At 37.0% G+C, this 16,169-nt stretch overlaps 1 protein-coding gene across 1 annotated transcript; it reads right to left on the bottom strand.

Annotated features, from left to right (window-relative positions):
* Nucleotides 1-948: 948 nt before the first annotated feature.
* Nucleotides 949-5,754, bottom strand: LOC149008083 (receptor-like protein 13). Its single transcript, XM_089167200.1, has 7 exons — nucleotides 5,346-5,754; nucleotides 5,108-5,263; nucleotides 4,943-5,026; nucleotides 4,639-4,794; nucleotides 4,440-4,517; nucleotides 4,049-4,129; nucleotides 949-3,191 (listed from the first exon to the last, which is right to left on the bottom strand). Exons 1-7 carry the CDS (start codon nucleotides 5,752-5,754, stop codon nucleotides 949-951), a joined length of 3,207 nt encoding a protein of 1,068 aa, XP_089023326.1.
* Nucleotides 5,755-16,169: the final 10,415 nt, after the last annotated feature.

Genomic DNA, 16,169 nt, shown 5'->3' with positions numbered 1-16,169 from the left:
TAAGGAATATATATACTCTTAGTAGTATTATGTTCGATTCTACATCTTATAATACAAAATTACCAATATACTCATTAAAGTGTAGTAGGCAGTGGGGATGGAAAAGGGGGTAGGTAAAGGTGTGAAGTGACGAATGTTTGAACCCAAGACCTCCTTGGACTTACTACTTCTACCTATGAGGTTACCACCATTGTGCTAGAAGCACATCCACAGTTGTTTACGTAGTTTCGTCAACCGTTTTCTTTATTGGTATGGGTACATTGTTTCTTTGTTAAAGTTGCATCCCCTTATGTTTTTTATTTTCATTTAAAAAATAAAAAAACCAGCATTTTGTAAACTTATTTGTAGCCAAATGTGAAAATTTGCTACTCTGGTCTCATATCATAAAGCATCAATTTTGCATAAAATCTATAGAACATTTTAAATGTATTGTTCATCCTATTTTCATAATTAGGTAGGTAAACTGCCGATGTTAGAAGGGTACTACAAAACCAACAAGAAAGCACAATTGCTCCTTAATTCGTTCACAACCTTCGGTCTACATAAACCAAGTATGAGATCCAAGTGATCTTCCAACATTGGTTGTTCAAATCACAAATTTGTTTTCAGCTAATTAAATTTTTCTTCATTTTATCTCCTTTCTTCGATTCATATGAAATATTTTTCTCAAAGTTCCATAGAATCAAACAAGGTCATCACATAAGGGGAAAAACATAAGAGAATGAATACTTGATGGTTGCAAACTAGTTTACATACATGACATCAAGGCTGGGCATTGGTGTTAACAATTGATACTAACAAATTCTTTTATGGATAATAGTTGATACTAACAATCAATCATAGTAATACAAATAATAGGTTGTAAATCAAGTAAAGTACATCCTTTATTTATATTTACATCTGATGTCTTCCAACTTGACTCATACATAACCTATTCTACAACAACATTTACCTGGATAAGAGTTTCCAAATAAACAAACGGAATCTACCTACATAAATATATATCTTACAATAAATATCAGAGAGAATATCATAAGATGAGTATATGCATTCTTCAATGAAGTGAAACCATATCCTTCTCCAATAAGGATTGATATAGAAAATAGTGGCAATTCCCAACAAGCAAATCAGATATGAAGCAACAAAGCTAGCAATGAAAGCACTCATGTCAATTCCAGACTCACTGTCCACAACAGCTGAAGATATTGTGGTTGTATTATTGGTTGATTCTCCATAGGTATTGGAGCAGTTGGAGCAGCCGGAAGAGGCATCCGATGAAAGCTGAACACAAAGGGATGGATTTCCCTCATAACTTGTACAGTCGAAGGTTGAAAATTGTTCCTTCAATTCCAGTGTCTTGCCAGACAAATTGTTATATGCCACTATGAAAACCTCCAAGTTGTTCAGTACAACCAATTGTGAAGGGATTTCTCCACTCAATCTATTGTAGGACAGGTCAAGGCTTTCAATTTGCTTTAGGTTGGAGAAGGTTTTTGGTATGGAACCAGATAGTTGATTGTGTGACAAATTCAAGGCATGAAGTTCATTTAAGGTTCCAACTTCATGTGGGATATCACCAGTCAGATCATTGTGTGCTAAATCCAACCCAGACATATAATTAAGTATGTCACCCTTGTATACCCCAGACCAACTCTTTGTCGTGAATTCTATTTCTTCTGGTTTGTCTTCAATGGGAGCATGGTTTACGAAGTCGTATTGAATTGGTACTACGGACATAGATTTGACCTCCTGCATTCTCCCAAATGAAATATTGTTAAGACATCGAGGTATTGATCCAGATAGGCTATTGTGGGAAAGATCCATTAAACGTATATGATTCAATTGGCACAAATGATTTGGAATTGTACCACTGAAATGATTCCCTTGCAACAAAAGGATCCTCAAACCGATAAAGCCAAGACTTATCCAATCAGAAATACCACCATCTAGATCATTGTTTCTCATATCCAATATCACCAAATTTGAGTTGTTGACAGTAGAATAATGTGATGGTGAGCTATTGAATCCATTTCCTTGCAAATGTAGACACCTTAATTCTGTAGAACTCAAAATTGATACCATGGATCCTGAAAGATGGTTTTGAGAAAGATCTACCAATTGCAATGACATGAGTGTTTGAAATTCCACTGGTATGTTTCCTTGTAAAAGGTTTCCTCCCATGTTAATTATAGTTAGACTTGTAAGGTTACCTATCCAACGAGGAATTCTACCTGTTATTCGGTTGTTGTTGATATCTAACACCAATAGATACTTGGAATTGGATAATCCACTCAAGATATTTCCTGAGAATGAGTTGTTATCCAACTTCAAAACTTGCAAGGAAGTAAAGTTCAAATGTGGAGGAGAAACTTGACCATGCAATCTATTATTGGAAATTGCTAAGAAGTGTAATTGGTAGCAACCTAAGGCCATGTGCTTTGGAATTTCACCTGTAAACTTATTGCTAGACAAATCTAAATTTTGCAATGAACTCATATTACCAATTGATGCAGGAATACCACCTTCAAAACTATTCATTGATAAATTCAATTCCATTATAGAAGGAAAAATGTTACCAATGTTCTCTTGAAGTAGTCCGTCGATACAATTATTTGAAATGTCTATGTTCCATGTAGCAGTGTGGACATAGGATGGTAAGAGAAAATTACCCCTCAATGAGTTATGGTTCAGGTATAAACTTGCCAACCTTCTATTGTTCTCAAGTAACCAACTCGGGAAAGAACCAACCAAGTTGCAACCGGAGAGGTCGACTCCTCTTAATTGGTACTGGTTAGAGAGGAATTCGGATATAGCATCAGACATTTGTTTGCTAAACTTGCAATTCGACAAGAATAGATGCTTCAATTGGAAAAGAGGAGGCCATGGGAGATGTTGATCACTTCCTATCTCCAATTTGTCTCCAGCATTGGTAAGGTCAATTGCCTCAAGCTTTGAAAGGTTAGCAAAGGATTGGAATGTGAATGTGCCCTCAAAGTCATTGTCTCTCAAATTAATATATGAAAGTGATAAGAGACTAGTTATGAGAGATGATGGGATGTTTCCTCTAAATTGGTTTTGAGACAAATCTAATTCTGTAAGGGATGTCAGATTTTTGAGACACAGAGGAAGTTCCCCTTCAAAATTGTTCGCACTGAGGTACAACTTTTGAAGCCTCTTCAATCCACACAAAGCTGCAAAAGTAAATGAAATAAATTACCTCTACCACTACAACAACCATAATAGTTCCTAATGTATCACTTTTTTGTTGACCTTGTTCAGGGGAGATTAAATCCTACCTCGAATTGCTTGAGAGGAGCAATTCATGTTATTCCCACTCAAATCCAAGGATTGCAAATCACTTAGATTAGCTGATTCTGCATCATATTTCAAGAAAAATACAAGAATCAAAATAATGGTTGATGTAAGTATTACACCTTTAATAATGGTATCCATTACTATTCATTTAATTTTACCTTGAAATATTGCTAGGGAGGAGCACTCGAAGTTATTCATCCCCAAATCCAGTGACTGCAAGTGATGCAACTTACCTAAAGCTGAACCGTTTGGGAAAGGGAAAGAGAACCATATATAAACATCATCATCATTTAATTGTTAGGTGTTGCAATCACTTCACGCTTAACCGCTAAATACTCAATTTTGGGTCCTTCTTCTTTTTACCTTGCATTGTTTGGAATGACCCATTTAACTGATTGTCACTCAAGTCCAACGACTTCAAGTTATGCAAATTAGATAACTCTGCAACAAGAATGAAAAACACATAATAGTTAATGTAGCTATTATTTAATTAATTAATATTGTTTCATAGTCGGAAAAACATCTAGAGACATTAATTTATTTACCTTCTATATAAAATGACCCTTCCAACGAATTGTAATGGAGGGATAGGGGGTTCTAAGGGATGACATTGTACCCAAAAATGGAAGTATAATGTTGTTAAATCTAGGTATAGAGTCTCAAGCTTTCCAATCCAAGCAAACTTTTAAGTACTGCACCTTTAATAATGATATCCATTACTATTCATTTTTACCTTGGAATATTGCTTGAGAGGAGCACTTGAAGTTATTTTGACTCAAATCCAATGACTGCAAGTCACTCAGATTAGCTGATTCTGCACCATAAGTCAAAGAGAAACACAAGAATCAAAATAATGGTTGATGCAAGTACTGCACATTTAATAGTAATTAATATCCATTACTATTCATTTTACCTTGAAATATTGCTAGGGAGGAGCACTCCAACTCATCAAAACTCAAATCCAATGAATGCAAGTGATGCAGCTTACCTAATGCTGAACCAATTGAGAAAATTAAACAAAACTATCAACATCATTATATGATTGTTAGCTAGGTGTTGTAATTATTGCATGTTTAACATATGTATAAGTACTGCTCACTATTCAATTCTGGATTACTTTTTACCTTGCATTGTTTGGGATGACCTGTTGCCGACACTGAGACTCAAATCCAATGACTTCAGGTTATGCAAATTAGATAATTCTGCAGCAAAGAAAGAAAATTAAACACTCAATAATTAATTGCATGTACATAATTGGTATTCTTTAATTAATATTATTTTATGATCAGCAAAACATCTAGCTAGAGACATTAATTAATTTACCTTCAATATGAAGTGATCCTTCCAACGAATTGTGAAGAAGGGATAGGGTCCTTAGGGATGTCAATGTACCCAAAAATGGAAGTATAGTGTTGTCAAATTGGTTACCATCTAAGTATAAAGCCTCAAGCTTACCCACTCCAACTGAACTTGCCAAGCCTACAAAAAATTATGTGAGTAAAGAGGTGAATAGATTAGACTAACCAAGTGCTACTAGTTATTACAATAAGTTCTTAAGCTCTATTGTTCCACCAAACGGGAAAAAAACATAAAATAAATATAAAGGGTATATGATATGTATGGTTACTACCTTGTATTATTCGCGAAGAGGTCTCTAGACCAGTATAAGATAGATCCAATGATTTCAGGTTATGCAAAGTAGATAGAATTTCTGCACCAATGATATGAAAAATGAAGTAAGGAATAATACCAAGTGAACTATTCTGCTCTCTTCATGTAAATAATTGTTCACCTTCCAAATGTAATCCTTGCGAGTAAAGGTTACTGTGAAGGGACAAAGTCTTAAGGGACTTGAGTTCAGCCAACGATGGAAGGATGCTTTCGTTGAAGTTATTTCCTGATAGGTCAAGGACTTCTAGCTTTCTCAACCCAGCCAGTCTTTCAAAACCTGCAAGATTATATATATATATAAACTTAATTAACCATCAATATGTGCATGCATGCATAATCTCTTCAAATATAAAGTATACCTTCATTCTCGATCCAACCATCAAAAGAATTGTATGATAAGTTGAGGTATCGCAGTTCTTTGAAGGTAGAAAATATGGTGACATTTAAATAGCAGATGTTTTTCTGACGATAATCTTCATATGCTCCGGCAATATCTTCAAGGGAGAGTTCGATGACTCGTCCAGTGGTAGCATGACATTGGACTCGCTCCCAAGAACAACAATCGCCCCTACCACTGTTACTATTATTCTTTTTCTCCAAAACCCAAGATGGAAAGGGATCTCCATAAAGAATCTCGTTCCAATTGTAAGAAGCCTTGAATTTTAAGAGAGCAATCCTCTCCTCTTCCAAGCAACCAAGACAACACCAATGATATTGGAGTAACAAAACTACAAGAACCCAAAAGCATTTCACCAAACACTGCCCCATTTTTTTTTTTCAAACCAGATAGATCACAAAAAAAAAACTCATACTTTCAATGCTAAAACAAAAGGAAGTATAAATAGAACGATTTAGCCATCTCTTACACGACAAAGACCTACTTTGGATTTGTGGTGGTTGGTAAGTCAATCAATTCAAATCTATTGAAGCTTCCTATTGCTTGCTTTTCTTTGACTAAGAAGTTGGACCGCGGAATACCTTACTTCAGCAAACACTACAAGTATGATTAAATTTTGGAGAAAAATGAGATCCATAACGCTTTGAAGAGACCAAATTTCTCCAAAGTACGTTCCACTAGCCATATCAACTAAAGTCCAAAATGGGGAACCAGTAGAAGAACAAACCTGTCAATTCAAAGAATGCAAAAGCTTTAGAAAAAAAAAAGCAAAATGCAATTTATAAAGAAACCAAATCAAATTCAATACATAACGCTGATATTGCAGGGGTGGACCCAGGATTCAATATTGGGGGTGTCGAAGAATGAAAGCCAGATAACATTTCCGTTGGAAAAGCATCAATGCTGTTTTGACACACATATTGTGTGGACCCTAAAAAGTTAGATGCAAGCTAAAATTTTCTTTGATAGGAAATATAAACCAATTTTTTTTTAAGTAAGAGATGCAAACCAATAGTAGTTAATTACCTTACTAACTATAGACATTTTATTCACAAATCACAATACAAAATCAAATAACAAAAATTGCAGAAGAAATAAAGAAGCATAGAATATAAAATCAAATAAAAAGAATAACAAAAAAAAAAAAGGAGAAAAAGAGAAACATAAATAAATTGAGAAAGATAAAGAGTATCTAATTTTCGAGTATAATTTTTTTCAAATTTTCTTAGGGCCTGTTTGGTTACAAGAGTCTGATGATCTCAAATATCTAGAGATTTCAAATCTATAGACTTCAAATCTATGAAGTCATAATTTATAAAATTAAGTGTTTGGTTGTGGAATGAAATATGTGGATTCATCCTAAAAAACTATTTTGATCGACGTTGATTTTTGTGAATGTGCAAATGTATAGCTTTTTTGAAATCTCTGGATTTCACCCCTTACCCATAAATCTACAGATTCACGTTTTTAGTGTAAAAAGGTGAATCTATAGAATTCATGAATCTAGAGATTTTTACAACCAAACAGGTATAATTCTCAGATTCATGAATCCAAAGATTTGAAATCTCTAGATTCATGTAACCAAACAGGCCCTTAACACACGCTTATAAAAATGAAAGAGAATAAATAAGAAGAAAGGAAGGAGAGAGGAAAGAGGAGATAGGAGAGAATAAATAGGGATTAAGGAGTTCGTTTCTAATTAAAAATGAAATTTTGAATACCTAGTAAGATTTTTTTTCAAGAATTTCCTTAACCCTCGTTTATAGAAAAAGAAGAGAATAAATAGGGAAGAAAAAAAATGAAAAAGAACCTAGAAGAGAATAAATAAGGATTGAAAAGTTAGTTTTTAATTAAAAATAAAACTTTGAATATCTAATAAGATTTTTTTTCTTTTTTTAATTTTCTTAACCCACGAAAGAGAAGAGATAAATAGAAAGAAAAGATGAGTGAATAAATAGGGATTGAAGAGTTAGTTTTTAATAAGATTTGACATTTATACCCATTATTTTACAGCTTATGTGACCATATTTTATCTTAACTGATCGAATATTTGGCTAAGGGTTCAAAACAATTTAGATTGTCAAAAGTTTGGTGACTCTCTCCACCCCCTTCATTGCAAACCCATTTCTCTATACCTCTAAGAATGTTTCCTTAGAATGCTTAATAAAAGTTTACTTTCAAAGTTTCAATCAACCAAAAAAAGGTTTAAAAAAAACCACACTGCTATTTTTTTTATTTTTATTTTTTTTATACAAATTGATGTTGGATACACATTGTTCTCCATTTACTTTATCTCTTTTCTCATCACCTTACAAATTCAATGCAAACCTAACCATAAGAAATTTATGGAGAAAGAAGACAACGACAGCTACCCTCTGGTGTTCAAATTCTAACCTTTCTCACTATATAGTGGTTGGTGAGTTGGTGAGTGCCTGTTCTTTTGTCTTAATATTTTAGTGCACACCTTTCACACGCTTCACTTTTTGATCCACTAACCACACAGACCACCCACCACCCGCCAATATAATTTGACTTTTTTCCTTTTTCCTTTTCAGTTCTTTAATTCTTTGTTCTGCAAGAGAAGCTAAGCAGCAAGGACTTTATGTCAAGAAATTCCCCACATATCCAAACCGAAACCCAAACTGGTTGGACCGAAAGAAAACCAACACGTACGGCTCAACAGAATTTGTTGGACCAAGGAGAGACCCACTAGAGTATACTCATCAGTTGACAAGGATAAATCCCACCTAAATCTCCGGAGTGCTTGTCGGCATCCACTTCACGGATGGGACATGGCAAGCCCCCATCCATCCCCAACAGAAGCACGTGCCTAGGTATTAAATGTGACATTTTAATGCATCGTACATATATATTAAATGAGCAATACAAGATATGTGCAGTATATGAGATCCCCGAAAATGACTTTTGGTCATTTCCTAGAGAAAAACAGGTCACATTTGAAAGTGACACTTGGCACAACACCTACTACCTTCGTAAACAAAGCCATCAAGTGTGAGGAGGAGGGGGGTTGGATCTTCCATCCAACTTCCTTTATATAACAGTAAAGGGAGAACGAAGGGCATTTATTAACTTCTACACCTAACATCTTGGTATCATTCTCAAGTCCATTAACTTTCCCCTTCCCTGGAAAGGTTTATGTCATCTAGAATCTGACTTACTTTTCAAAAGTGGCTTCTCGTCCTCAGAGGGGGCCCACTCTCATCTGTTTGCTTGTCTACAGGCAATTGGTCCAACAACTAAGGTGGTTGAACCGAAAAGTGGAGTTTCTGTGACAACAGACCTTAATGAAGAGAAACCAGCTCAACTCCACCCTTAGGTGGTCCCACAGTTGAGTAGATGTTTGATTTGGATTACTATTGAAACTTCAAAAGGGTTTCTGATTTTTCACTCATTGGCAGTCTCTGCACGAATACAAAACTCAAGTTTGTGATCCTTTCAGTGGTTTCTGAACAAATTTTATGTCTAATATGGAACATTTTGATGAAAAATCTTTGGAAGTTCGTTAAGAATCATTGGAGCCTGAAGATTTGGGGAAGAATAGGATTTTTAACGTGAAATTTTAGATGATGTTGCAAAGCATGTTCACAAGCTTATGTAATAACACAGAGGGTCTCTTTTGAAGCATCCAGCCAATTAAAAGATTTATCACTGAGAAGAATGATAAGGTTCTCGCCATGGGCTCATCATTATAGATATCTGCCACTTTGCTTATAGATGGTAGAAGAGGCTTCTAAGTTATACTCTTTTCTGATTAATATTGCATCGGCATCCAAGAAACAAAGTTTCTGATAGAGAACAGGTAAAAGTAATTACATATTGCCAAAGAGAAAAAGGAAAAAGTAGGCTAAAGGCGGTATTTGATTATCTATTGATGAAACCATATCATTATGAGTGTCAAGACCAACTAATATGTTAGATGATTTTGGCTAAAGCTGTGTGTGTTCAAGAACATCGCATGTTGCTTTAGATACAGTAATTTTTCCTATCAAAAAGATGCATATCTGAGGATACATTCAAAGAAGAAGAAGGCATGATCTGAGTTTGGGCTGCAAAAGCAGCATCCATGATTTTTATGACCACAGTTTTAGCCTTCTTGTTGGGTCATCAGCCTAGCAAAGAAAATTTTATTTGTAGATCTTCATCGTAGGTAATTAGTTTCTACTTTCATAATTAGTAGATTTCTGGCTAATGAGAATTTGTAATTCACATCAGCTACAGAAACTGAGAGTGTCCTGAAACCCATGTAGGGAGTTCAAGGTAAGAAGTTTCTATTAAGTAATTAGCATATTAGCTATCCACAGCAACAACAGAAACAAAAGCAGCTGAGCCGTAGACAGTAGTGTAGTAGCGCAGGGTGAAGGAAACCCCTCACCTACTAGATTGTCTGCAACTTTCCCTCTTTCTCCTCTTTCTAGATTATTCCAACTCAACCAAATGACTTGGGATGCTTCTCCTACATTTTCCTTCTTCTTTTTTCTTTTTTTTCTCTTCCTCCTTTTTATTCCATGATAATCTTATATTGGATCCACTCCTCATACTTTGAATACATTGTTCACCCAAGATAATCTACCATGAAGCTGTTATACTCTTCTAAGGCCCTGACAGCGTTCTTTCCTAAATAGCTTGCACACGAAAACACAAAGTAGTTCCATTCAAACTGTTCAGTCCAAACAGCGCAATCAGATGATAAACTTTTCTTATAGGGAAAACAAATTCATAATTTAGACACGATACATAGAAGAAACAAATGCTTATTTCAGAGCCAGAAATTGCATTTCACCTTTGAGCAGCAGGTTTTATAGCCAACATTTCATAAGTGAATCAAAACAGGTCACTCTGTTATGTCAATAAATTTTGGAAAAACTGAGGAAGCTCCGAAGCTCTCTACAGGGGAGGGAGTCCACGAATTTATCATATCAACTTCAAGAGAGGAGATAAGACCATCAGTTGATGGTGATTGATCATTTTCTGCAGCTTGCTTGGCTGATCTGATTCTTTAGTGCCAGAGGATCTAGTTCTGCTAAAATCACCAGAACAAACAGGGACTCTGTGATCTCCTTTTGAAGTGAAGGAGCTCGTGGGCTCTCCAAAATGATTATCTTCTTTCCTTCAGGTATCTACATAAGCAGCAGTCATTTGAATTCCACAATGATGTTTGGCAAAATTGTGAACTTCTTTACCCATCAGTGTTACTGATGCAGAATCAGATCCATTTTCAGCTTCCCAGTCATCTTCGTTGTCCTCTAAATTTTGTCCACCTACCATGTAGCAGGGAAGTTCTTCCATTGGACAAACTTGGGCTTTCATATGCACTGGCAAGCTTGGGCAACCAGCAGTGTGTTTCATGTATTTTGTTGAAAAGAAGTTCACAATGAGGTTCAAGCTGCTGGAAAGGAAAGAACATCACAGATGCAAAAGACAATTTCACCAGATACACGCAATGATTCATGTGATTCAGCAAGATTGCTTACGCCTCCTCTCACTTTAATCACATAAGAACCCTAACTACAAGCATATTAAGAAGCACAAAATAGGTAATATAGCAAATTAACCTTTGGTCCTAACAGCCTTTTTTTAATTGCCCTAAGGAATCAACAGACTAGTGCAACGGTGCAACCACGGAATACAAGACATCTTATCCCCAACAATTTTTAATTAGAAATGATATTTACTTGCTTATAACAGAAATGAGAAAACCCTTGCGAGCACTAGCTTCACAACTTAATTTTCAAATCCAAAGAGCCAAATTGAATAACTATAACCATATTCTTTCAAGAGCATCTACAATGGAATCATTGATCAGATGAATCTTGGCAACCCCTCCACCCCACTCATAGGGCACACAATGAGAACATGAAATCACAAAGTAGGGGAGCTTGATCTTCAGATGTTGCAAGGTTGGTCCTTGGTATGACCCAAAATAAAACCACATTGAACATTATATTTCCTCTACTTCCTTCATGTTTTGGCCAAGGATTTGTATTCATGTTAAGACTCAAAAATTGCTACAAAATTAGATGGAACTCGAGAAATCTTGGTAGAGGTTCAATCGATTTATCAGTAAAGCTGGCAGAGATTTGATTTTATTTGTGAGCGGCAGCCTTTTATTTCATTCATCCTACCTTTAGGTTATACCATACTCTTTAAGCTTCATTATCAATGATAATTTTTACCACACAAGAAAAAGCAGATAAAAATTGGACAAGTTGTTGATATTTATAATTTGATAGAGTAGAATTGAATTATCAATAGGAACTTAATCCTGAATAAGGACCACAATCGGCTGATCTTTAATTACTACTAATAAGACTCCCATAGGCAGGGCATTGTCCGTCCAGTCTCACACCCAGCCCGGATGTACAGGATCTGCTCGCTGGTGTGGCGGGGGGGGGGGAGGAGCAGATAAACTAAACCTTGTAAGTGAAAAGGGGAATCTGTTAGTTGGAAGTTGTTAGAAGTGGTTGTGCGTTAGTTGAGCAGGTTTTGTCAGACTATTACTCCAGCCTAAGTTGGGAATTACCAAAATCACAACTGATTCTAATTTCTAAGAAATGATGAGATGGAATTGTTTTCAGTTTTGACTTTTCTAGCAATGCTTTACTTGATGACGGGAAAAAAAAAAAAAAAAAACAAGAAAGCAAAACAAAAACCACCCAGGAGGACGCAAGGACCGGAGAAAGGGAAGAACCAAGCGAGCCACACGGAGGAGCGAAGAAAGAAAAACGAAAGCCCAAGGGGGGAGAGAGCAGGGGACAGGGCGGAAGGGCCACCCAGCAACCCGCGGGGGACGGGGACGGGGCGGGCAGGACAAAACCCCCGAACGAGAGAAAAGAGTAAGCCGAACAGAGGCCACCGTTTGGGAAAACAGAAGAAAACAGGAGAAAACCCGTCCACGGGGGATACCCGGACTCCGAAGAGACCGGGAGGCCCGGACAAGAGTGTGATCGGAGGAAGAACGCGCAAGGGGGCCAAAACCAGGAAGCCCCCACCCCCGAAAGTGACACACGGGGATCGCATAAAGAATATTTATATATTGTTTCTTCGATCGTGTGGGCCGGTCTCTTGGTTCTAACATGACATCAATGCTTATCAAGGGAATGTTCTTTGGAATTCATCAAAACACAAAAATGCTCTATCATCATTACCAATGGCAATGTCTTTCGGGGTTAAATAGTGGGGTTACAAATTCTAATGATTTTATGTATTGCAATAACAATTGGATGAAGCTCCAGCTTCAAACTGTCACTAAGAACAACATTTAGTTGCCAATTTACACTTTGATCAATTTCAAATATGAGGGCAAAGCACATTGCCCAAATTTGATCTTGCTACCTCTGCTCATCTCCTATGACTGGTTACTGAGAAACAAACATCTGCCTAAAGTTTCCATCGCCACAACACATCCTAGGGGAAGATAGCATTTACCGATATATTGATGAAAGCTGGAAAGACTTCAGAACCATGACATTCAAAGAATATCATATTAACCCATTCAATAGCCAGAGCTATTTATAATAGATAAATTTCAGGACTTTACCTGTGAAAGTTTCTTCTTAAACCCAAGGGCAGAGAGCCATATACTGGAGAAAGTCATGAGGTGAACCAATTCCTAGCACTTAAGATGTCTCCTTCAAGGCAGCCATGTTGAATACTTGGAGCAGAAGAGAAAGAGGATGCGAAGAACTGAACTGAGGAAGTAAGGAAAAAGAACTGATACCAATTGGAGAAAATCAAACAACAGCCAAAGGGACATTGGTTCTCAGATAATCTTAAAAGGAGGAAAGTGGTTTCAGGATTAGTTGCATGATGTTCAATTATATTCATGGATTCAATGTTTTAAATACAGAAATTGCAACATCAAAACAGGATTCCTGCATATTTCTTTTATAGACTAATTATTATTTCAGTTATCATGCGAAAGAAAAGGCAATAATTGACGAAAAATAGAGCAAAGTTTCTCCTTCACTGTTTCAGAACCATACATTCAAGGGTGGAAGAACAAAGAGAGAATATATATACAGAAACGTGTGAACTGAGAAGAGAAACAACTTACACAAGACAGATTACAGGGAATTACACAAGACAGATTACAGGGAATTCTGAAAATAGGAAGATTCACACACTGACATTCACCACTGACAGAAGAAGATAACAACAATGAAAACAACACATGTGGCGCAAGCAGACCTGAACCCCAGATTCTGTACTAAATGGGGCCTGGGGGGGAAAAAAGAAGAAGAAACAGAACAGGTTAATCAATCAGAACGCTTTGAAGATACCAAATTCCTCCAAAGGTACCGTCCACTAGCCATATCAATTAAAGTCCAGAATCCGGAACTGATAGAAGAACAAACCTGTCAACAAGGGAAGGCAGAAGCTTTAGAGAGAAAGCAAAATACAATTTACAAGGAAACCAAATCAAATCCAATGCGTAATGTAGATATCACTTTTGCTACCTCTGTTGATAGAGGTTTGGAAGGCGATGATGATGATGATGCTGCTGCTTCTTTTGATGATTCTTCGGGAGAAGAGTCAGATTCGTCGGAAAGCGAAGATTCAGGTTTGGATTTGAGATTTCTCAAAACGAAAAATCCAGCGAGTGTGGCGGAGAGGAAGATCAGAATCAACCTCAAGGGACACATTTTCTTCGCCGATTCGAAGACGCCTCCTCGTCTCTAGAGAACAAACAAAAAAACGAATTGTTCGTTGGGCCACAAAACAGGATTATATCAAACTCAACTCAACTCCGGTTCATACGACGGGTTGCGTGTCGAATTGAGGTCTCGGAATCTCTTCATTCATACGATACGCGCTTCTAAATTGCATATCGCACCGGGGATTCGATCGCAACCGAATCAACTGTGAGTAGAGACGCCGATTAGGAGAACACAAGACGATCCACCACCACGTCCGATCCAACCCAGCGATCCTTACGAAACACGTGGATTATCAATCCCACAATTTCCACTGCCGACGCAGAAGGGATTCTAGAAGATGGCGGCCTGGATTGACTTTTGCTTAGTGGAGTTGGTGCTAGCTTTGTGCTTTCCACGTCAAAAATTAACATTATTATTATTATTTTGAAATTACTAATTTATATTTTAATTTTTAAACATTAATAGTTTTATATTTGAAGTGAAGATTATTCCATATGGCATCAAATCCATCACCCTAACATTAAGAACTAGGGGTGTCAATTGGTCAAGTTAAGCCAGTCTCAGTCGGGCCTAACCAGGCCAATTGGTCCGAAAAAGCTGGACCTTCCATGGTCTATTTAATTACGGCAGTCTAGGCTCGCGGGCCACGGTTGGCGGACATATAGGGCTATTGTAACAAGTCCTCATGTGGGCGATATATCGCCGACAGCGACACGACACCCCCCAGTGACACCGATAAAGCAATAAGTCGGTGTATCGCCGACAGCAACACGACACCCCCCAGTGACACCGATAAAACAATAAGTCGGTGACATATCGCCCTGTGTCGGCGATTGCTACATTCGCCATATATAACAGCCTTTCGTTTGTTTTTCGCCGATTTTTCGTTCGCTTTGCTCCGAGGGCGCTGCCCCCACACCCCCGCCGGAGCGGCCTCCCCGGACCCCATGTCCGTCAGCAACAATATGTGAAGCATGAGCCATACTCAACATAATTGTATAATGAATTGTAAACTTTAGTACATCTATTTACTAATTGTGTATTTATGTTCTCTTTGCATATTTACATTAGTTTATATGAATTTTCCAAACTTCCAGGTTTGCCCGCATATAGCCAGACATGTGCCAATTATAAACTTTAGGTTAGGTGATGTTTTAGGTCAAAATAACACTATCAATATGTTTATTGACCTCGAATTAAGTTACACGTCAAATTTCATGTCAAAATGACCTAAAATACCCTTCGAAACAAGGGTCGATCACAAACCCCGCCAAAAGTCGACCGACTGGCGACATGCGCAGTCGCCGGCGCGGGGTCGACACGACAACATGGGCCGACATGTCGAACCTTGATTGTAATATCAATTGTATTTTAATTTGAATCGGGCTTCTACTTGAACTTAATCAGTCAGGCCTAATAATATATCATTACAATTGAACCATAAAGAGAAAAGGAGAGACGCATATCCAGCTTGAATTCTCCTTTTTTTCCTTCTTTTCTGTTCTCTTCTTCTTCTTCACTAACGGAGATCTTCCATGCAACCATGCAAGTAAGCCAAGATTTATTGATACAGGAAAGAAGATCTTCATTTTTTAAAAGTGAAAAATAAGTTGAACTGCATTGGGCAAAACAATATCTTCTAGAACCAAAATGTTTAAACTGGAAGTAATACCATATCTACACCAAATTTGGGAACTTATCCATCACACCCCAACCTAAACAAACCATTAAAAGATGTCAGCTTCAATGCAACACCTAATTTGTTCACGGCACCACTCAGACTTCAAATGTACACCTGAGGTCCTGAGCACCCTTAAGATGGAGAACAACAAGTAGACAATATCCCAATAGATTAACATAGAAGCCCAAATATACGGATCAGAACTGCATCTTCTAATCAAGTCATCTATCTAATAATAGATCTAGAAGAATCATCAAAATAGAGAAATTTCATGGGTTTTTTTCTTTTGGGCAAAAAAAAAATTATCCATGTAGTAAACAACATAACTTGAGAAAACCATGGTACCAACTAGTGCAACATTAAATACTCTCAACGCAGAAAATGTTGACCCAACTGAAAGCAAGATTATCTGTAAGATGAGTGATTG

Source organism: Hakea prostrata, chromosome 8 (assembly GCF_041222555.1).
Source record: "Hakea prostrata isolate BN-2017 chromosome 8, UWA_Hpros_2, whole genome shotgun sequence".
NCBI classification, from domain to species: Eukaryota; Viridiplantae; Streptophyta; class Magnoliopsida; order Proteales; family Proteaceae; genus Hakea; species Hakea prostrata.
The sequence above is the reverse complement of the archived record's forward strand: the minus strand, read 5'-3'. Positions and strand labels throughout refer to the sequence as shown.